Below are 24054 nucleotides of genomic sequence, written 5' to 3'. Positions count from 1 at the left end.
AAGGTTTTTTTTAATATCAGCTTTTGTTACCTGTTGGCATATTCTGCAGGCTTGTTGTCACTAAAATCACTAACTAAAACTTTGAAGAAAGTAGATTTTTGTTATTATAAAACTTTAACCCCAGTTCCTGACAGTTCTGTGAGTTCCGTTTATAGATTAATTTGGATGTTAGCAATCTCTGATACTGTTTTAGAGATTTCTTTGAACTCACTTTCAGGACTAGTGCCTTGTGTGGCTTTAGGATGAGCAGCCCCCATATTCCCAATGTCAATACAAAACAGAAAAATCAATCTGCTGAGATGGGTCACAGAAATGGCTTAAGCTTTATAAAGTTGTGGTTTGCATTTTCTCAGTTTTATAGCATAGTCTTTTTTCACAGTAATGGATTGGAGCTTATAAGTAGAGAGAAGATTTTGATGCTTTTGGAAATTAAGCATTTATAAAATGTGGGTAGGTAGTATGTCTCACAGAATATTAGTTTGCTTTTTTTCATAGGGGATTTTAAGTTACGGTCATATTATGCTGGGTGTTTGCCTATGTGGTGTGTCTGTATCAGTTGTGAAGAGTTTCTTAAACTTCTGACTTTCAGCAGATCTTTCCTGTCAAGTGGGCTCATACTACATTCTCTATTCATAAAGCTCTTATAAACATTGATGTGCAGGCTTTTGTATTTGGGTAAATACTAAGGAGTTCAGTTGGTAGGTTGTATGGGAAGAGTATGTTTAATTTCATCAGAAACTGACAAACCCTCTAGCAAAGGAGCTATACCATTTTGCATTTTCATCATCAGCAAATGAGAATTCTTATTGCTCCACATCCTTACCAGCATTTGGTGTCGTCAGTATTTCGGATTTTGGCCATTTTAATAGGTATGTAGTAGTATATATCACTATTTAATTAATTAAAAAATTAGTAGATGTTCCTTTAGTTGAACAACCTCTACACACAATCAAAATGTGTGGTTTGATTTTTTTGAGTAGAAAGGAATCAAGATCTTGAAGTTTTATGAGCCTGCTACAAATGTTTTCTGAAAATTATTTAACTGAACCTCCTGACACCCTTACTGATGCCTGGTACCAGACCAAAAGGAAGGAGACTTTCTCCACAGTCTGTTTTGGGCCCCTTCCCCACTTTAGGGAGTTCCTTCTTTTTCCTTTTTTAATCTTTATTTACTTATTTTGAGAACGAGTAAGTACGAGCGGGGGTGGGGCAGAGAGAGAGGGAGAGAGAGAATCCCAAGCAGGATCCACACTGTCAGCACAGAGCCTGATGACCCAGGGCTCCATCCAGTCCTATGAGCTGGCAGGTCATGACCTGAGTGGAAATCAAGAGTTGGATGCTTAACTTACTGAGCCACCCAGGCACACCTCAGGGAGATTCTAAGTGGAAGGCTTTCTCACTGTTATTTTAATTTGCATTTTCCTGATGACTTATGATGTGAAGCATCATTTCCATATTTGCCATTTTTAGATTTTCTTTGGTGAGGTGTCAAAGTCATTGGCCTATTTTTAAATTGGGTTTCTTGTGTTTTTATTGAGTTGTAAGAGTTTTTTTGAATGTTTTGGCTGATAGTGCTTTCTCTGATAGGTCATTTGCAAATATTTCCTCTTAGTTTATAGCTTGTTGTCTCATTCTCTTGACACTGTCACAGAGCAGAAGTTTTTGTCTTAATAAAGTCCACCTTATCAAGTATTTCTTTTGTGAATTGTGACTTTGAGGTTGCATCTAAAAAATTATCTTTAGGGGCGCCTGGGTGGCGCAGTCGGTTAAGCGTCCGACTTCAGCCAGGTCACGATCTCGCGGTCCGTGAGTTCGAGCCCCGCGTCGGGCTCTGGGCTGATGGCTCAGAGCCTGGAGCCTGTTTCCGATTCTGTGTCTCCCTCTCTCTCTGCCCCTCCCCTGTTCATGCTCTGTCTCTCTCTGTCCCAAAAATAAATAAACGTTGAAAAAAAAAAAATTTTAAAAATTATCTTTAAATTCAAGGTCATGTAGATTTTCTCCTGTTATTTTCTAGGAGTTTTATAGGTAGTTGTGCATTTCACACTTAGGTCTGTGATTCTTTTTGAGTTAATTTTTGTAAAGAGTGTAAGACCTGTGTTTAGATGAATTTTTTTGCTTATAGACGCCCAGTTTAAATACCCGTTGTATTCCCTGTGCTCCTTTGTCCAAGATCAGTTGACTATCTTTATGTGGATCTATTTCTGGGCTCTCTACTGTGTTCCGCTGATCTATTTATATATTTTCTCCAATACTATACTGTCTTGATTACTGTTACTTTATAGTAAGTTTTGAAGTTGTGTTGTGCCAGTCCTCCAACTCTGTTCACCTTCAATATGGTGTTGACTATTCTGGATTGTTTGCTTCTCCGTATAAACTTTTGAATCCATTTGTTGGTATCTACAACATAACTTGCTGGGATTTTGAAGGGAGTGCATTGAGTTTATATGTATAGATCAGGTTAGGAAGATCTGACATCTTGACAATATTGAGTCTTCCTATCCATGAACATGGACTCTCTTCATTTCTTTAACTTGGTTTCTTTCGTCAGAGTTACGTAGTTTTCCTCATACAGATATTGTACATATTTTGTTAGGTTTACCTAATACCTGATGGATTACCTAAGTGTTTCATTTTGAGAGGTGGGGCTAATATAAGTGATATTGTGTTTTTAGTTTTAGTTTCCATTTGTTCATTGCTGGTGTACAGGAGAACTGTTACATAGGAAAGACTGAATTAACCTTGTATCCTGCAACCCTGCTATAATTGTTTAATCCAGTTTTAATTGTCATTTCTTTGGGATTTTCTGCAAAGACAATCATATTATTTGCAAACAAAGACAGTTTTATTTCTGTAAAATGTACCCTTTTATTTCCTGTTGTCTGATAAGTAGGACTTTTAGTATGATTTTGAAAATCAGTGATCTTGATCCTGATCTTAGCAGGAGAGTTTGAATTTTTCATCATAAAGTATGGTGTTAGCTGTGTTTTTTAAATTTTTTTAAAGTTTATTTATTTTGAGAGAGAGCAAGCACAGGCGGGGAGGGGCAGAGAAAGAGGGAGAGACAGAGCCCCAAGCAGGCTCTGTGCCATCAGCACAGAGGCTGATGTGTGGCTCGAACTCATGAAGTATGAGATCATGACCTGATCCGAGATCAAGAGTTGGAAGCTTAACTGACAGTGCCACCCAGGCGCCCAAGCTGTGTTTTTTTTTTTCATAGATGTTCTTTATCTAGTTGAAGAAGTTACTCTCCATTCCCATCTTACTCAAGAGTTTTTAGTTACGGGTGTTGGGTTTTGTTAGTCTTTTTCTGAATCTGTTGATAAAATCTTATTTCTTTAACCTATTGAAGTAGTGAATTACATTAATTAGATTTTAAAATGTGAACCAGCCTTGCATAGCTGTAGTACGTCCTATTTGGTTGTGCTTTTATAATTCTTTGTATATAGTGTGTGATATGATTTGCTAATATTGTGTTGAGGATTTTTATGTCTGTGGTCATGAGACATGTTGGACTGTAGTTTTAATTTCTTGTGCAGTAGTACCCCTCCCCCCCCCCCCCCCCCCCCCCCGTACTTTTGCTTTCCGTGGTTTCACTTTCCATGGTTTCAGATACCTGAAGTCAACTCCAGTCTGGAAACAGATGGTCCTTATTTATTTATTTATTAATTATATTAACATTTATTATTATTTTTAATTTTTTTTTAACGTTTATTTTTGAGACAGAGACAGAGCATGAACGGGGGAGGGGCAGAGAGAGAGGGAGACACAGAACTGGAAGCAGGCTCCAGGCTCCCAGCCATCAGCCCAGAGCCCGACGCGGGGCTCGAACTCACGGACCGCGAGATCGTGACCTGAGTCAAAGTTGGACGCTTAACCGACTGAGCCACCCAGGCGCCCCATTAACATTTATTTTAATGTTTATTTATTTTTGAGAGAGACAGAGACAGAATGCAAGTGGGTTAGGGGCAGAGAGGGAGGGAGACACAGACTCCAAAGCAGGCTCTAGGCTCCGAGCTGTCAGCACAGAGCCCGATGCGGGGCTTGAACTCACAAGCTGTGAGATCATGACCTGAGCTGAAGTCAGACGCTCAACTGACTGAGCCACCCAGGTGCCCCATATTTAAAATTTTTTTTAATGTTTGTTTGTTTATTTTAGAGACAGCACAAGTGGGAAAAGGCAGAGAGAGGGAGACGCAGAATCTGAAGCAGGCTTCAGGCTCTGAGCTGTCAGCACAGTGGGGCTCCAACCCACAAGCTGTGAGATCATGATCTGAGCCGAAGTTGTACGCTCAACCGACTGAGCCACACAGGCACCCCATTTTTTTTAATTAAAAAAAAAATTTTTTTTTAATTAAAAAATTTTTTTTTAATGTTTGTTTATTTTTGAGAGAGAGTGACAGAGTAGTGGGGGAGGGGCAGAGAGAGAGAGGAAGATGCAGGATCTGAAGCAGGCTCCAGGCTCTGAACTGTTAGCACAGAACCCAAAATGGTGCTTGAACCCACAAACCGAGAGATCATGACCTGAGCCTAAGTCGGACGCTTAACCGACTGAGCCACCCAGGTGCCTCCAGATGGTCCTCTTTCTGATGTATGGTCAGAAGGTCACTAGTAGCCTACATCATAGTGCCTATGTCATTCACCTCACTTCATCTTACTATGTAGGCTTTTTGTCATCTCACATCACCACAAGAAGGGTGAGTACAGTACAATAAGATTTTGAGAGAAAAAGACCATATTCATAAAAGTTATTGTTAATCTCTTACTGTGCCTAATAAATTAAATTTTATCATAAGCGTACATGTATAGGAAAAAATATAGGGTTTGGTGCTATCCTCAGTTTCAGGCATCCACTGTGGGTTGGGGGGAGTGGTCTTAGAACCCATCCCTGTTGGATAAGGAGAGGGGGACTACTGCAATGTCCTTGGTGTTGCTGTTAGTGTAATGCTGGCCTCATATAATGAGTCAGGAAGTATTTTATCTGCTTCTGTCTTCTAGAAGAGATATTAAAAAATTGATGTAATTTTTTATGTTTAGTAGAAGTCAGCAGCAAACCCATGTGGGCCTGGTGCTTTCTGTTTTGGAAGGTTATTAATTACTGAATCAGTTTCTTTAATAGCTAAAGCCCTATTGAGATTGTCACATTCTTGTGTGCATTTTGGCAAATGGTGTTGTCTTTCAAGGAATTGGTCTGTTTCATCTAGGTTATCAAATTTGTGGGCATAGAGTTGTTCACAGAATTTTTAAAATACTTACTTATTTTAGTAATCTTTATACCTAGTGTGGGGCTCAAACTTATGATCCTGAGATCAGAAGTCACATGTTTCTCCAACTGAGCCAGCCAGGTGCCCTGTTCATAGAATTTATCCTTTAAATGTCCATGGGATCTGTAATGATGTCTCCTCTTTCATTTCTGATATTAGTAATTTGTGCCCTCTTTTTTTCTTAGCCTGCTAGAGGCTTATCAATTATCAATCTTTTTATTTTATTTCTTGAGGGAGAAAGTGAGTATGAGCAGGGGATGGGCAGAGAGAGAGAGGGAGAGAGAACCTCAAGCAGTCTCCGCAGTGTCAGCTTGGATCTTGTTATGGGGCTCTATCTCATGAACCATGAGATCATGGCCAGAGCAGAAATAAAGAGTTGGATGCTTAACCAACTGAGCCACCCCTATTTATAGGGGCCCCAGGCACCCCTATTATATCTTTTTAAAGAGCAAGATTTTGATTGCATTGATTTTCTCTATTAATTTCCTGTTTCCAATTTCATTGATTTCTACTTTAATTTCTATTCCTACTTTTCTTCTGCTTACTTTGGATTTGATTTGCTCTTTTTTTTTTTTTTTTTTTTAAGTTTATATATTTATTTTGAGAGAGAGAGTGTGTGAACAGGGGAGAGGCAGAGAGAGGGGGAGAGAGAATCCCAAGCAGGCTCTGCTGTCAGTGCAGACCCCTACATGGGGGCTCGATCTCATGAACTATGACATCATGACCTGAGCTGCAGTCAGGAACCAGACCTCCAACCAACTGAGCCACCCAAGAGTTCCTTGATTTGCTCTTCTATTTCTAGTTCCCTAAGGTGGAAACTTAGCTGATTGATTTTAGGTCTGCCTTTCTAATAATTTGCATTCAGTGCTCTAAATTTCCCTCTATGCACTGCTTTCACTGTACCCCACAAAATTTTATGTGAGTTTTCATTTTCATTTAGTTCAAAGTATTTTCTGAGATTTCTTCTTTGAATCTTGCTATTTAGAAGTGTGTTGTTTAATCTCCAATATTTTGGGGCACCTGGGTGCTCAGTCAGTTAAACATCGGACTTTGGCTCAGGTCATGATCTCACGGTCCATGGGTTTGAGCCCTGCGTCAGGCTCTGTGCTGACAGCTCAGTCTGGAGACTGCTTTGGATTCTGTGTCTCCCTCTCTTTCTGTCCCTACCCTGCTCATGCTCTCTCTCTCTCTCTCTCTCTCTCTCAAAAGTAAATAAACATTAAAAAAAATTAATCTCTAAGTATTTTGGGGTTTTCTAGCTATATTTCTGTTATTGATTTTTAGTTTAATGCCATTGTGGTCTGAGAGCAAACATTATGATTTTTTTTTTTTTAATTTTTTTTTTTTAACGTTTATTTATTTTTGAGACAGAGAGAGACAGAGCATGAATGGGGAAGGTCAGAGAGAGAGGGAGACACAGAATGGGAAGCAGGCTCCAGGCTCTGAGCCATCAGCCCAGAGCCTGATGTGGGGCTCGAACTCACGGACCGTGAGATCATGACCTGAGCCGAAGTCGGACGCTTAACCGACGGAGCCACCCAGGCGCCCCCATTATTATGATTTCTATTTTAAATTTGTTAAGGTGTGCTTTATGGCCCAGAATGTCGTCTATCTTGGTGAATGTTTCATGTGAGCTTGAGAAGAATGTGTATTCAGTTGTTGGACAAAGTAGTCTGTAGATGTCCATTATACTCAGTTTATTGATTGTATTGATCACTTCAACTGTGTCCTTACTGGTTTTCTGCCTGATGTATTTTTCCATTTCTGATAAAGGGGTATTGAAGTCTCCATTACAATAAGTAGATTCATTATTTTCTCCTTGCAGTTCTGTCAGTTTTTGCCTCGTGTATTTTGATGTTCTGTTAGGCACATATATATTAAGGATTATTATGTTTTCTTGGAGAATTGACCCCTTTATCATCACATAATGCCTTTCTTTATCACTAATAACTTTCCTTGGTCTGAAGTGTGCTTTGTCTAAAAGTAATACAGTTACCCTAGTTTTTTTAAATTCATGTTAGCATGGTATATCTTTTTCCCGCCATTTATTTTTAATCTATATGTGTCTTTATATTTAAAGTGGGTTTCTAGGGGACAGCATGTAGCTGGGTTTTGTTTCTTGGTCCACATCAATAATGTCTTTTAATTGATGCATTTGGAATGAGATTCTAAGTGATTATTGATATAGTTGGCTTTGTATCTACTGTATTTCTTGCTGATTTCTATGTGTTGCCCTTGTTTTTTCTTCCTGTTTCTGTCTGCTACTCTTTTTCTGCTTTTTGTGGTTTTAATGGAGCATTTTTCTAGGATTCCACTCCTTTGTTAGCCTATTAGTTCTATTTATTTATTTAATTTTACTTTTTTTAGTAGTTGCCCTAAAGGTTGCAATATATACCTTTACAAGTAATCCAAGTCCACTTTCAAATAACACTCTATCTCTTTACAGGTAGTACAAGCACCTTATGGTAGAATAATCCTAGTTCCCATGTATTTCTCATATCTTATTGCTGTCCTTCATTTATATATAAGCATATGTACATATATATATATATATAATAATACATAATTACACAAGTTATTCGTGTTGTTTGGATAAACTTATTTTGAACAAAGATCAATTAAGAATGAGAAAATAAGGGACACCTGGGTGGCTCAGTCGGTTGAGCATCTGACTTTGGCTCAGGTCATGATCTCATTGTTCGTGGCTTCGAGCCCTGCATTGGGCTCTGTGCTGACAGCTCAGAGCCTGGAGCCTGCTTTGTCTTCTGTGTCTCCCTCGCTCTCTGCCCCTCTCCCACTTGTGCTCTGTCTCTGTCTCTGTCTCTCTCTCAAAAACAAATAAACATTAAAAAAAAAAGAATAAGAAAAATAAAATGTTTATTCTACCTTCATTTGTTCCTTCTCCTGTGCTTTTCTTCCTTTATATAGATTGGAGTTTCTGACCTTGATGATTATCCTTCTCTCTGAAGAATTTAACGTTTCTTGCTAGACAGGTCTACTGGCAACAAATTCCCTCAGGTTTTGTATTGTTTTGTCTGAATAAGTCTTTATTTCTCCACTTTTGAAGGATACTTTCACAGGACAGGGCTATGGAATTCTAGGTTAGTGGTTTTTGTCTCTCAGCATTTTAAGTATTTCACTTCCCTCTCTCCTTGCTTGTATGATTTCTGAGGAGATGTGAGATACAATTTTTATCTGTTTTCCTCTACAGGTAAGATGTTTTTTCCCCTTGGGCTTCTTTAAGGATTTTTTTTTTTTTTTAATCTTTTTCTGTAATTTGAAAATGATGTGCCTAGGTATAGGTTTTTTGGGGGCATTTATCTTGCTCAGTTTTCTTCGAGCTTCCTGGATCTGTGGTGTGGTGTCTGACATTAATTTTGGTAAAATTTTCAGTCATCATTGCTTCAGATATTTCTTCTGTTCCTTTTTTTCTCTTCCTTCTAGAATTCCCATTATGTGTATGTTATTCCTTTTGTACTCATCCCTCGGTTCTTGGATATTTTGTTCTGTGTTTTTCAGTCTTTGTTCCTCTGCTTTTCTGTTTTGATGGTGTCTATTGAGATCTCCTCAAGCTCAGAGATTTTTTACTTAGCTGTGTAGTCTGCTAATAAAGCCCATCAAAGCCATTCTTCATTTCTACCACAGTGTTTCTGATTGATAGCATTTCTTTTTGGTTCTTTCTTTGAATTTCCCTGCTCTGCTCCCATTGCCTGTCTGTTCTTGCATGCTGTCCAGTTTATCCATTAGAGAGCCCCCTTAGCATCTTAATCATGGTTGTTTTATATTCTTGTTCTTACAACCCCTGCCATATCTAAGTCTGGTTCTGATGCTTGTTCTGTCTCTTCAAACTGTGTTTTTTTTTTCCTTTTTAGTATGTCTTATAATTTTTTTCTTGATACCTGGATATCATGTGCTGGGTAAAAAGAACTGCTGTAAATTGGTTTTTAGTAATGTGGTAGCAAGGTGTGGGGCCAGGGAAGTGTTTTACAGTTGTTTTTTCTTTTTTACATTTATTTATTTTTGAGAGACAGAGACACAGCATAAGTGGGGGAGGGGCAGAGAGAGAGGGAGACACAGAATCGGAAGCAGACTCCAGGCCCTGAGCTGCCAGCACAGAGCCCGACGTGGGGCTCGAACCCACGAGCCATGAGATCATGACCTGAGCTGAAGTCAGATGCTCAACCGACTGAGCCACCCAGGCGCCCTGAAGTGTTTTACAGTTCTATAAGTAGGTCTCAGTGTTTCAGTGAATCTGTACCTGTGTACTGTGAACTTCACACATTTCTCAGTCTTTTCTATCCCCTTTGGGAGGGATAAGAGGGCTAGAGTGGCTGGAGTTGGATATTTCCCTTCCCCCAGGTCAGTTAGGCTCTGATAATGTCCCAGCAGGTTAGGCTTTGGTTAAATAGTTTCTCCTGAGGGGAGGTCTTGTTAAGAAGAACAGAATGCTGTGATGTATTTCAAAATGGTCCCCCTCCACCTCCCGTGGGAAGCCCAAGGGGATTTTTCTGATATTCACCGTGAGAACCTGGTCAACCCAAGGGGATTTTTCTCTGATATTCACCGTGAGAACCTGGTCAACCTCCGGGAGTAAAACTCACAAAAGTGTGGGGGCCCTGATGACTCGGTCCCCCTGGAGTTTTTATCTCTCACATTTATCCTTAGAATTGTGTCTAGCAATTTGTCAGTTACAGTTCAGGTTTCCCTGACTTGTCACTGGTTCCTGTGAAGGTTTATCCTTTTGGGTTTATGCTCTGACAAGTTGCTATTCTCTGTATTTTCTTGTTGGTGTCTCCAATTCTGGGGACAGTGGTGCCTCTCTGACCCCACCTCTGTCGAATTTAAGAGGAGTTGTTGATTTTTCAGTTTATTGAGCTTTTTACGTGTTAAGATTGGTGACTTTAAGCTTCTTAGATGCCACACTGGAAACCAGAAGCAGTACCATAGTTTTTTGAATGCCATATTTATTAAAACGGATCGTTAGGCTCTGGAGTTGAAACCACTTCAACCAATGCAGCTAGGGATCCGTAGTGGGGAAGGAGATTTACGTTAATGCTTTCCAGCTGCATGGCTTGGAGGGTCCTCAGTGATTTCCTTGGTCATGGGTAAGAGGAGCCTGCAGTGTTTAAAGCTCACGTGAGTTCTGAGATGTGGGTAAAAGGGAGAGGTCTTCAGAAGGATACTTCAGAACTTTGATTTATTTGTGACACAGTCTTCATGTTTTCTTGAGTGCTGTACTATTTAACTTGTACCTGTTGGTAGTATTTCTTGGTAGCGGAGCTTGTAAGTGGTGTTAGAGCCTCCAAATGTCACATGGTTGCCTTAGGTTGGTTTCTTTCTTTTTTTAAAAATTTTATTTTTTTAAATTTACATCCAAATTAGCATATAGTGCAACAATAATTTCAGGAGTAGATTCCTTAATGCCTCTTACCCATTTAGCCCACCCCCCTCCCACAACCCTTCCAGTAATCCCCTGTTTGTTCTCCATATTTAAGAGTCTTTTATGTTTTGTCCCCCTTCCTGTTTTTGTATTATTTTGGTTTCCCTTCCCTTATGTTCATCTGTTTTGTCTCTTAAAGTGCTCATATGAGTGAAGTCATATGATATTTGTCTTTTGCTGACTAATTTCGCTTATCAGAATACCCTCCAGTTCCATCCACGTAGTTGCAAATGGCAAGATTTCATTCTTTTTGATTGCCGAGTAATACTCCATTGTGTGTGTGTGTGTGTGTGTACACACACACACACACACACTACATCTTTTTTATCCATTCATCCATCAATGGACATTTGGGCTCTTTCCATACTTTGGCTATTGTTGATCGTGCTGCTATGAACATTGGGATGTATGTGTCCCTTCGAAACAGCACACCGGTATCCCTTGGATAAATACCTAGTAGTGCAATTGCTGGGTCATAGGGTAGTTCTATTTTTAATTTTTTGAGGAATCTCCATACTGTTTTCCAGAGTGGCTGCACCAGCTTGCATTCCCACCAACAATGCAAAAGAGATCCTCTTTCTCTGCATCCTCGCCAACATCTGTTGCCTGAGTTGCTAATGTTAGCCATTCTGACAGGTATCAGGTAGTATCTCATTGTGGTTTTGATTTGTATTTCCCTGATGATGAGTGATGTTGAACATTTTTTCATGTGTCAGTCGGCCACCTGGATGTCTTCTTTGGAGAAGTGTCTATTCATGTCTTGTGCCCATTTCTTCACTGGATTATTTGTTATTTGGGTGTTGAGTTTGATAAGTCCTTTATAGATTTTGGTTAACCATTTATCTGATCTGTCCTTTGCAAATATCTTCTCCCATTCTGTCTGTTGCCTTTTAGTTTTGCTGATTGTTTCCTTCGTTGTGCAGAAGCTTTTTCTTTTGATGAGGTCCCAGTAGTTCATTTATGCTTTTGTTTCCCTTGCCTCCGGAGATGTGTTGAGTAAGAAGTTGCTGCAGGCAAGATCAAAGAGGTTTTTGCCTGCTTTCTCTTCGAGGATTTTGATGGCTTCCTGTCTTCAACGTTTATTTATTTTTGGGACAGAGAGAGACAGAGCATGAACGGGGGAGGGGCAGAGAGAGAGGGAGACACAGAATCGGAAACAGGCTCCAGGCTCTGAGCCATCAGCCCAGAGCCCGACGCGGGGCCCGAACTCACGGACCGCGAGATCGTGACCTGGCTGAAGTCGGACGCTTAACCGGCTGCGCCACCCAGGCGCCCCAATGGCTTCCTGTCTTAAATTTAGGTCTTTTATCTGTTTTGAGCTTATTTTTGTGTATGGTGTAAGAAAGTGGTCTAGGTTCATTCTTCTGCATGTCACTGTCCAGTTTTCCCAACACCACTTGCTGAAGAGACTGTCTTTATTCCACTGGATATTCTTTCCTGCTTTGTCAAAGATTATTTGGCTGTATGTTTGTGGGTCCATTTCTGGGTTCTCTATTCTGTTCCACTGATCTGAGTGTCTGTTCTTGTACCAGTACCATACTGTCTTGATGATTAGAGCTTTTTAGTATAGTTTGAAGTCCGGGATTGTGATGCCTCCTGCTTTGGTTTTCTTTTTCAAGATTGCTTTGGCTATTTGGGGTTCTTTTCTGGTTCCATACAAATTTTAGGATTATTCTAGCTCTGTGAAGAATGCTGGTGTTATTTTGATAGGGATTGCATTGAATATGTAGATTGCTTTGGGTAATATTGACATTTTAACAATATTTGTTTTTCCTATCCAGGAGCATGGAATCTTTTTCCATTTTTTTGTGTCTTCTTCAATTTCTTTCATAAGCTCTCTATAGTTTTCAGTGTATAGACTTTTCTCCTCTTTGGTTAGATTTATTCCTAGGTATTTTATGGTTTTTTGGTGCAATTGTAAATGGGATTGATTCCTTGATTTCTTTCTGTTGCTTCATTGTTGGTGAGCCTTAGGTTGGTTTCTTAATAGAGTCTGTTCTTTTATTCTCATGGCCTGTTGTTACCTTAGACATCCCACTCCCTTAATGCATCATACTCTTTTTCCACTTTATGTGTCATGAAACAAGATGTACTTTATCCTTGAATAAATAAAGAAGATGATGTTTTTGAGCTGTTTGTCAGTATATTACAGTGGTAAAGGTGGCTGCAGACCATCTTATCACTACCAGATATCAGTTGTGTCTCAAGCTTTTCGGATGTTACATGTTGTCCTGTAAACCTAAACCAAAAACTGGGCTTATTTGAAGTTACTTATCAACACCATTATTCCTACCCTCCAACATCCTTGCAGTTTATGAGGGAGTGGCAATAATAATCTTGGTGACTGTCATCTGTGTCCAGTCCATGTGGCACCCATTGTCTTTGAAGGAGAAGGTCAAGAAAAGAGAAGCTAGCATTGCCCTAGACACCTTTGGGTCTGGAGAGTTGCTGTTCTCTCTGTTGGCCTCATTGCTCTGCAGACACGAAGTGATAAGAGGGGAATTTTTCATGGCTAGCTGTGAACAACTTAAGAGAAAGGACTTACTGATTTTTTTCCTGTGCTTCTATTTAACTTTCCTTTTGAGAGGTTAAGGGAAAAAGAGATTAGAAAAGGGGTAGGTAGGGTAGTTGTTAGGACTTCTGATACTCAAATGCAGGAAGGATCAAACAGAGGCTTTCTTGTCATGGAAAACCAAGGTTGAGAGGGGCAGACTCCAGAGGGTCCTAACGAGTGGCCCTAAGGCCCAGTCTGTGGAAAAACCTAAAAGCCTTTAGCTGGGAGGAGACTAGGTGTCTGTGCAGGCAGTGTAGGTGAGTTAGCATTTCTTCTGTATTTCAAGGCTTGTTTCATTACATATTGACACCACTGTCCTTAAGGATTGTCTGGTGCATTTCATATTTAAAGGACCTCATTAGAGAACTGATTTTATTCTTAAGTCATTGGCATTTTGGTTTTTATTTAGAGATGTTTTAGTGGGATAGACCATATCTGTTCAAGCATGTTCCCCTTGTAACCTGAATTCTGTTGATTCACATGTCCTCCTGGAATCTTGCAGTAGTGTTTTTACTGTATTTACCAGCCATCAGATTTCTGTCTTTCCTCTGCCAGCTTGATTTTATTTTTAACTATTTTTCCTTTGTGCACTTCACCTAATTTTAAAACTAGAGAATTAATTTTCTTACAAGTCATTTGCCATTCAAAGTTTTGTCCTAGTCTAGATATCTACTCTTAGGTCTTCTCAGATTTCCCAGGTCTGACTTATATGGCTCAGGGATGCTGGCACCTGTGACTGACATCTTTGAATTTGCCTTTTCATTTTAGCAAAATAAAATCAGCGGTATGAATGGTCAGCTGCTACCTGATAAAATGGTCCAGCATAAAGTACCTGTTTAAATAGCTATTTATTTAAAAAGCTTTATTGAGATATAATTTACATACCATAAAAATGGTTGTCTTTTACCCTTATGTTTAAATAAGTTTGGAGATTAACAAGAAGAGATGAATGGAATCAATATATTGTTGAATGAAAATATATATGATGTGTTTGACATTCATAATATTTGGTTCCTAAGGTTGCTAGTCCTCCAGCCTTCAGGTATTTGATGAAAGCACAAATAAGTCAGTCATTTGTGAAAGCTCATATTATCCATTGGAATTTTGGTGTCTGTGTCATTTAAAAAAAAAAACAATTCAGTCAACTTTGATGTTGGCTTTTAGGATACTTATAAAACCAGAGATTAGTTAATTGATAATTGTTCCTAGAATTTGAAAAGGCAATACATTTCAACTAATTATAGTTAACCTTAAATTAAAAAGGAATAATGCTCTCTTTTCTCCACTCCATTTTGGAATCTGGGACACACTGTGTGCTGTGCTTCCTGTGTGTTCTGCACTGCCTAGAAGCAGATGGTAAGAGTCTTTACTGATTACACACCTGCTATAAGCCTGGTCAGTGATTCCTGAAAGGTCTTTTTCTTTCCCCCTAAATTTTTAAAATGTACATGAATTAGATTCTGCTCATGAGGAGAGAAAAACACAAGTGTTTATGACTCTGAAACCTTTTATTTTAATGATTGTTAACACTAGGAGCAAGTGTCCAAAGGAGGAGCAGGAGTTTAACTTTTATAAAAATATGACACATTAGAATGTCAACAGAGTAGGCTTAGGTTTTAGTTACATTTTATAAAGCTATCCTGGTTATGTATGTATGTATTTGATTTTTAAATGTGTAAGAGAGTGAGCAGAGGAGAGACTGAGAGAGAGGGAAACAGAATCCCAAGCAGGTTCCACGCTGTCAGTGAAGAGCCTGATGGGGCTCAAACTCATGAAGTGTGAGATCATGACCTGAGCTGAAATCAAGAACCAGACCTTTAACTGAGCCACCCAGGTACCCCAAACTATCCTAGTTTTTAGATGAACTGTTTTAATTTTTTTAATTAATTAATTTTTTTTTTTCAGTTTATTTATTTATGAGAGAGAGAATGTGGGTGAGGTAGGGGCAGAGAGAGAGAGATGAGAGAGAATCACAAACAGGCTCTACACTGTTAGCACAGAGCCTGATGTGGGGCTTGAACTCATGAACCATTGAGATCATGACCTGAGCCGAAGCCAAGAGTTGGATGTTTAACCGACTTAGCTGAGGCGCCCCTAGATTAACTATTCTTATTATTAATATTAAAAAAATTTTTTTTAACATTTACTCATTTTTGAAAGTGAGAGAGACAGAGCATGAGTGGGGGAGGGGCAGAGAGAGTGGGAGACACAGAATCCGAAGCAGGCTCCAGGCTCTGAGCTGTGAGCACAGAGCCCAATGCGAGGCTACAACTCACGGACCATGAGATCATGACCTGAGCTGAAGTTGGACGCTTAACCAATTGAGCCACCCTGGTGCCCCAAGATTAACTATTCTTAAAGTATGACCAGAGGCTTGGTTTTTTAAGAGGTTGGTTATATTTTTGATGGTAATACAGGCTAAAAGCTATTTCTCTTGAAAAAGAGACATGTATTCAAGAAGAATTTTGAATGGTCTAGACACAAATGCTGCACTAATTTAAAAAATCACATTAAGTCCTAGAGTATAAGACAGTTGGATGTAGCAGAGAAGGTCAATGGAATACCTGGAATCACTTTTTTGGTTCTGTCATTAGGAGTCAGTGGATAGGGTATATTATTGCAAAAAAGTAGAACTTTAGAACTAGAAGGTGTTTCAGAGGACATCTTGTGCAGTGCTTCATTGGGGGTGCACTTCACAATTCCTGGGGAACCTTTCCAAAATCCACTTGTGTGAGCTTCATTCATAAAGGTTAGTTCTGTCAGCCTGGAATATGTATTTTGGAAAACTTTTTCCCAGGTGATTCTGAGAATCATTATCTGAATAGGAGTCACTGACTAAATTAAATTAAATCACCTCTTTAATAAGAAATTGAGATTCACAGAAGTTGGCATTAGAAAAATGTTCCGTAAATAGTGCTTCTGTTGTAATTCTGGAACATGGACGTGTTTATGGGGCTCCTGGGGTTTTGGATCTGGGATGGGATAACCATAGAGAGCTGGAGAGACCAGAGATGGACGGCAGGAGGGAGAATGTGGTTGGTGAGTGTAAGGAGAGTGGGTAGGAGGGAGTCCTGGGGACCTGAGATTTGTGGGAAACACTATGGTCAACTGGATGTGAAGCCATAGGAGTGGGAGAAGTGAAAGATGTATGAGATTTTTCACCTGCTAACTGGGAGAAGTGTGGAAAAGGTACTAGGTTTAGAGATGCTTTGAATTCAGTTTTAGAATTAAGAGATTTTAAGCTTCTGTGGTACGAATGGGTAGAGCTGTCTGACAGTTCAAGATTTAGGAATTAGGAAATATAAAGACAAATAAAAGTTGTAGGAACCTGTGTGCCTAGGAAATCTGCAAGAGACGTGGTACAGATGAACCCAGTGCAGAGGCCAGGATTGGTGTCAGTCACTATAGAGAAGCCCCACCATTGACCATTCAGGCCTTCCTTTTTCTTGTAATAGGAAATAGGTTTCCGTCCTTATAATAGGAAAAACAAACTATTGTTGAACACTTCATATATGCCAGGCACTTTCCAAAGAGATTATTATGCGTACATGCAGACATGTTCCTCCCCCCCTTAAATCCTAACAACAGCTCTGTGAAGCAGAGTAAATCATCCCAAAGTCAGGTATTGTATCAGTCGACTTTGGGTTCAGTGGCCGAAACCATACTGTCCAGTGTTAGAGGGACAGAGTGAAGGAATGATTGAGCAGGTGGCAGTGGGTCCAGAGACCTAGAATAGGGTTTAGGTGGAAGTAATGTGGAGCCTATGTGGATTGAGAAGTAGTTCGGTTTGTGCAAGCTTACCCTCTTCAGAGAAGGTGAGAAGCCAGTGAGAGAAGTGTGAGGGAAGTTTAGGTGTGTGGGGTGGGAAGTGAGTGACTGTGGTAACGACATCCAGAGAGGACCGCTGTGTGGAGCATGAGTGGAAGGCTGGCTTCCACTGAAGGAGAGGGGCTTATGTTACCAACCAGGTACTTAAAACCAGCAGAGAATACTCCTAAAATTATTTCCTGGACTTTCTATTGAGTTCAGCCACAGAATTAGATTCTACAGTATTTTGGACAGATCTTGTGAGCTGCTGTTTCATGATTCGGGTTTTAGACTTAAAATTTAGAAAGTGAGTTTATGGCTATATCCATGTGTAACAACATATATTAAACCGGCGTTGGTCATTAATCATAGAGTATAAATGATGAAGTGATGGGTTTTACTTGAGATGCAGGTACAGCTCCCCTTCCTACTCCTTGCCCTTGCCCTTTCATGATCCTCCTATAAGACCTCATGGCCTTCTGGGGTGAATATATATAAACTATTTCTTCTACTTCAAGATTAAATAAGGGTTGGATTTTTAGTCTTTTGGAGGAATTTGGAATGTTATGTGTGGTTCAGAGCTCACACTCTGAGTGACTTATTTTCTAGGATTGCTTTTGATTTAGGAGGTTTTTCGCAGTTCTCTTGGATCAGCTAGGCTTTGATGTCTTTAGAAATGAAAGCGAATGGCCTTCTGAAATTTGCTGGCTAACAGATAACTGAACAGTGTGACCTTTTACATAACCACTCAACAGTAGACCTTTAAAAGTTATGGGACATTGAAAATTTATGTAAATTGCCTAGGTTTACATAACATGTAATTGGCAAAGTCAGGATTCTAACCCAGGCGTGTTTGATCCCAAAGCCTGGGCATTTTTGCCTGTCCCATAGTCTTTAAATAATGCCAAATGTGCATATCAGTAACTATGTATTAATTTTAGAATCAAAAATAAAAAATTATGCCGTCTTAAATTTTATATATTGTCCCATAGAGGCTTAAGAAACACAGGGCTTTGGATATTCTCTTCTTTTTGAATTTTTTTTTTTTTTAACGTTTATTTATTTTTGAGACAGAGACAGAGCATGAACGGGGGAGGGTCAGAGAGAGGGAGACACAGAATCTGAAACAGGCTCCAGGCTCTGAGCTGTCAGCACAGAGCCCAACGCAGGGCTTGAACTCACGGACCGTGAGATCATGACCTGAGCCGAAGTCGGCCACTTAACCAACTGAGCCACCCAGGCGCCCCGGATATTCTCTTCTTTAATGTACTTGTTTTTAACTGTGGTACTTTATTAATGGATTAAACTAATTTTGGTCAAGGCCATGAAAATATGCCTGGAAAAAAGAGGCAAGAGTTGTAATTTGGTAAGCACTTTGGATTATTTCCCTGAATTTTGACCCTTCTGCCTTCTCCCAGTATTTGTATGAGCTCATGTGTTTGTAGGGGCTAAGGAGCTTGTCTGTGTCCCAGTTTGTCATTACTGCCTCCAAGCACTCTCAGCACTTTTTCAGTGGATGAATGCTTACTTAGCCATCCTTGTGGAGGTGATATGTGGCCAAGGCTGTGGGAATACTGTTACCAGGCTGTCGTGTGCTTTCACACACAGTCGCATACAAACTCTGGTCTAGACCATATACACGTTTGTACAGGCCTTAGGATTACTGGGTATTTAAAGGGATTAGTTTTTCCCATATAGCTGCCAGAAATTGTTGAAAAGTCCAAGTCACTGGGTCAAACAGTATGTCAAAATGTCTCTAAAGGATGGTTCCAAAATTATCAGAAGTCCGTAAAGCAGGGCTACTCTGCTGAATGTGAGTGAGCCTAATTTACGTTATAGTTGATGAACTCTAGTGGCCAAATGAGCACAGAATTTTTGGTTTTTAAGTGATTGCCATATAGCAGCACTTTTAAAAATGTGTTCTACATATTTTTTTCTGTGCATGTTGGGCTTGTTCTTTCTTGGCTTTCATTAGGGCAATATATTAAGTGAATTTTATATTTTATTGCAGGAATTAGAAGAAGCGCTTTGCTACTGGCAAGGTTGACAGTTGGTGTTTGAGCAGAAGGATAAGTGAATGTTGGTTACATTTACTTGGAACACCTGTCATCCTTATCAAAGCCAGAGGTGTCTTGGTTTCCTTTCAAGCAGGAGAGGACACAATTTGAATTCTAGTGCAAAGTTGAACTCTGGCAGATGCCAGAATGTATCCTTTACAAAGCTCAGGGTACCCAGAACCAAGTATTTTGTTAGTTTTCTGGTAGTTTTCCTGCCTTGGAAAGCTCTCTTAAGAATGTGGAAGGAAGGATGGTTTCTCTAACATACTTTTGTGTGTTTTTGTGTGTGCGGCTTATAACCGAAAATGTGGGTATCTGTTATGTTCTGTATTGTAAAAGTCAGTTTTGTTGGACAATTAGATGATCACATCCTTGGGTATAAGAGCAAGGGCCAGAACTTGAAGGGCTTAGGAGCTGACTCAGCAGCTGTGTTCTTTCTCTGTCTTGTTAAAGCATTGCTTTTTAGATTCTAGTAGAAGCTTTTGTTCCAGTGCCCCAACTGATTTTACTTGGTTTGGTTGACGCAAGAGAGAGAGAAGCGCCTCCTGGGTTTTGTTATTAGTTACTTAGGAACCTAGAATGCTGCTAGCAAAGACCTCTGTGAGGTGAGTTGTGTGTCTTCTTGGGTAAGGGCTGTGTGACCAGTAATGCCTTTGTGGAGTGACCAGTAATCCTTATCTGAGAGGTGCTTTGAGAATCTTGGGGAACATGTCTGGCCTGTCTCAGTCTTCATTAGATTATCTAGATTACCACTCTCTCTCCTGACAGTTTCCTCCCCTGTCCTTTGAGAAGGAGGGAAAGATTCCCCATGTGGCCCACATGGGCTTAGGCCTCTGTGTTTTCTTAATGGACCTCATGCTCTCTTACCAGGAAGAGGAAGAACAGGAGGAAGAAGATGACGATGAAGATGATGACGACACTGATGATCTAGATGAGCTTGACACTGACCAGTTGCTGGAGGCGGAGTTGGAGGAGGATGACAACAACGAGAACGCAGGGGAGGATGGGGACAATGACTTTTCTCCCTCTGACGAGGAGCTAGCGAACCTTCTAGAGGAGGGAGAGGATGGGGAGGACGAGGACTCTGATGCGGACGAGGAAGTGGAACTGATCCTGGGGGACAGTAAGTGTAGGGCTGACCCTGAAGCTGAATCTTGGTACCCAGGGAGAGGTCCCTTCCCTGCGCCCTCCCAGCCAGCAAGCCACACCAGGGTTCTGTGCCCCATAACTATAGATTCACCACTCTGGCACCTTGAGGAAAAGCAATTTCGCATCTCCAATCCTCTGCTTTCACCAGGCTGTGTAACTAAAAGGCTATTATCTCATCTGTAAAACAGAGGTTGGCAAACTTTTTCTTAAAGGCTGGACGGTTAAATATTTTATGTTTTGTGGGCCATATGGTGTCTCTTGCAGCTCTTCAGCTCTGCTGTTGTAGTGTAAAAGCAGCCAGACACAAGACATAATTTAATGATTGTGGCTCTGATTCAGAAGTAAAAGTTTATTTACAAACATGCATGGTGGGCTTGGTTTGGCCGGTGGGCCACATAGTCTGTCGATTTCTGCTTTAGAGGATTAGCCTTAGAATGTAGTTCTTCCTGAGGGGCAGAGCCGGAGTCAGCAGCTGCTTATGGGGGTGCTGTGCCTCCTTCTTTTTAAAGTTACGAAGAAGTAAAAGCTCTCTTGTGTTGGAATCTTTTCCTGTGCTTTTACCTAAGCCTTCTTAGAGGCTAGGCAACAAATGTTTCTCTTTGGCTTCTGTTTTGCCCACTCATCCCCTGCTCTGCCCCCGGCTCACAGTTATCAAGAACAACCTCTAATTTTCCTACTAATTTCTCTTTAGGACAAGTTTCTGAAGTTGACCCCTGACCATGCTAATGAATCCCAAATAAACCAGCTGTTAGTTCTAAGAGTTTGCTGGCTCTGCAATTATACTCTACCCATTTCAAGAGGACATATCTGGCTGCCTGTTGACAGTGATGCACTTGCTGTGGTCCTGCTTCTTCCTTGTGCTACCCTGGCTGACTGGGGAGCAGTCTCTCTGATACCCAGCCATATTCATGTAGCTAACCCGGCCAGCATTCTCACAACTATGGCAGGTATTATGCCTAATATGGTGGCTACTAACCACATGCAGCCATTAAAATTTTAATTAAATTAAAAATTCATTTCCTCATTCATGTCCACAATTGAAGTACTTGGCAGCCACATGTGGTTACCATATCGAACAGCACAGATGCAGAACATTTACATGAAATTCATTTACAGGAAATACTGTGTGCTGGCCTAGGCCCAACTTATGCCAAGCGTTTTCATAGTAGTTGCTTGGTTTTTATAATCATTGGCGTTTGGTGGTAGGAGGAACGTGTGTGTGTGTGTGTGTGTGTGTGTGTGTGTGTGTGTGTGTGTGTGTGTGTAAGCAGAGGGTGGTTGCGGTATATATTTAAACATATGTATAAAAGATTCTATTCCACAGTGACCCAAATCCAATTTCTTTGGGATAAATCTTACATGTGCTTCTAACCTTCAAGATGGAAGGCAGTTGGCTTAGGGGAGACTTTGTTACAGAAATCCTCTTGGTGAAGTTGTATTTTGAGGAGGCTCTGTGGGGGTTGGGAGGGAGTGCCTTCTCTATCTGCTCGTCTGCTCTTTACCAGCTTCCATTTTTCTATATTGGAGGTTGAGGTGATTCAGTGGAGGAGGACTTGCCTTGTCCCTAGCCATGGTCAGAGAGCCAGGTAAGAGGGACTAAGGGTCATGGACACATGACAGTATTGATGGGAGTAAAAGGACAATTTTTAGTGAACTTTTTGTCATCTGTGAATAGTGCCACATGGGGTACAAGTTGTTTCCTTCAATTACAAGTAACAAGGCCAGGAGTGCAGCTGGCAGCGGTGCTCCTGACATGAGATGGTCACTCATTTTTTTATTCTTGAATATAAAGCCACTAAATTTGTTTTTGGCCTGTAAAATTACTGCCTCCTTTATTAAGTCTTTAGGAAATTCCTTCAGGCCCAAGAGGTAATCTGGAGAACCTTAATTCTTTTAGCAATGAGAATATTACTTTATTTTGGTGGGAATATTTATGATGTGAATATGCTGTAATAGTCGACAACTTGAGGACATTTCAGCTTGGGCTCCAGAACAGAGGTGGTGATATGGAGGCAGCATGGATATAGCATGTACTGCATTGCTGTCTGTTTTGTAGAGAACAACCCCCACCCCCCAGCCCCGCCCTGGAGTTTACAGCAGAGCAGAGGGAGCTACTGAGATTAGCTGTTAACCTTTCTGAGCTCATGTAGTAGCCCTTTTAGGATGTGATGAAAGTCACTGAGACTATTGAAAACCACAGCCCTGTGCCACCCCATAACTTTGCTAGGCCCAGGTCCTATAGAGAGCCAATGATCAGTTTCACATGCAGAGCCCCAGCCCTAGGAAGAGAAAACACCTTGATGCTGAAGTCTTGTGTGTTTCTCTGCTGCAGTCAGTTCTGCTTTCCCCAAAAGCTTGTGTGTTGTAGAGGCAGCAGGTTAAACACTGCAGGGACTGATTTTTTACATCTAGACTGCCTTTGCCTCAGAGGGTCTTTCAGAAGGAGAGGTCCTGACTAGAGTCTGGGGTTGGGGCTCTTCAACACTTGAGGGTGAGAAGAGGCTAAGGAAGCTAGAGAAAGATGTCCTGTCACCTGACCACCAAGAATGGAATCTGCACCCAGGCCCTGAAGCTTCTCTCAGACCCTGTGCCTGATTTGCTTAAAGATTGTGTCTCAGTCCTTGTGCAGCTGCATTTATACTCCTTAGATGTGAGGCACAGTTGTTAAGCTCTTAGCAGCTGCACAGCTGATGGTCAGGTGTCAGGCAGGTGGTCTGGCATTGTTGGATCATACATCACAGGAGCACTAGGGGACTCCCTGGAGGTCTGCCACAGCTGGGACACAGTGCTGTGCTTGGCTGTGGAGAGCAGGCCCTACCTTTTTCTGTTGGCGCTTCCTCCTGGAGTTCTTGCAGCAGGGAAGCTGACAAGGCCGTTTGGTTCAGCTCAGATGTGAGTTCTCTGATCTTCCTGCCCTGACATCCCTGCTCCTCACCAGTAGTCTGGTCATGCTTGTGCCCTTGTAGGCCCAGAAGCACTGACTTTTCCAGTTACCTCTCTTGTTTACATTCAGGGCTTTCTTGTATCACAGCCGTCTGTTTGCTGGTTTCATTTTATCCACTTCAGTTTTCTTTGTAAAGGAGATTGTAGTGAATGAAGGAAGGTTTGGGAACATGCATTGTTCTTGCCTCAGCTTTCCTGAGAGTTCTCAGGTATCTGGGAAAGGCTGATGGGGAATTTTTTGGAACCATTGGTGTCCCTCTCTATGTCCCCCTCCCGCTCACAATCTACTTCCTTGGAGACCTTGTTAAAAAGGTCTCATGGCTTCCTGAACTGTAATCAACGGAGGCACCAAGACCTTTCCCTCACCTTCCTTCAGCAAGTACTAGAGTCCTTAGGAGCCTAGGTACTATGTTTCCCTCCGATCTTGATCAGCCAGACAATGGTGTATCTACCTCATTTTGAAGGTTCTTTTGCCTAGTTTCATTCCTCAGTGGATCCTTCCAGAGGTGTTAATGTGGTCTATTCACTGCCTGAGAAGGCCGATGGTCAAGCGGAGTGCTCCTCCTGTGCCAGAGACACGGTGCCACCTTCCACGGTGTCATAGCTACTCCCTACTGGTCTCCAGCCTAGAGTTTCTAGGTACTCCTTCTCTGGTGTTGCTGCATGCTGGCCTGTACCTTTCTGGGAGCTTGTTCCCTGCTGATTATATTCAGAACTTACAGAGGAATGAATCCTAGGTTGACAGTCTCTACCTTTATGAGGTCTTTGATAAGAGAGTTGTTGAGAGTTTAAGAGAAATCTCACTCTTGCTTGGGCTTGGACTCCCTTTTTAGTAGTCCTAGG

At 40.9% G+C, this 24054-nt stretch overlaps 1 protein-coding gene across 11 annotated transcripts in view; it reads left to right on the top strand.

Annotated features, from left to right (window-relative positions):
• The window catches only part of DCAF1 (DDB1 and CUL4 associated factor 1), a 90989-nt gene that overhangs the window by 63536 nt on the left and 3399 nt on the right, over positions 1-24054 (top strand). For 6 of the 11 annotated variants that reach the window (XR_006715842.1, XR_006715844.1, XM_045492965.1 and 3 more), the window contains 2 exons: positions 14603-14611; positions 19990-20242. The exons of 2 other annotated variants lie outside the window; for them this stretch is intronic. Coding sequence is in view for 7 of the 9 variants with exons in the window: in XM_045492965.1 (XP_045348921.1) it covers positions 14603-14611; positions 19990-20242 (262 nt within the window). In the remaining 2 variants the exon portion in view is untranslated. The remainder of the gene's footprint in view (positions 1-14602; positions 14612-19989; positions 20243-24054) is intronic. 3 more of the 11 variants (XM_045492963.1, XM_045492966.1, XM_045492962.1) reach the window with 2 other exon arrangements.

The sequence above is a fragment of the Leopardus geoffroyi genome, chromosome A2, assembly GCF_018350155.1.
Source record: "Leopardus geoffroyi isolate Oge1 chromosome A2, O.geoffroyi_Oge1_pat1.0, whole genome shotgun sequence".
In the NCBI taxonomy this organism is placed as follows: domain Eukaryota; kingdom Metazoa; phylum Chordata; class Mammalia; order Carnivora; family Felidae; genus Leopardus; species Leopardus geoffroyi.
Note: the sequence above shows the minus strand (reverse complement) of the source record. Positions and strands in the feature narration are given on the sequence as shown.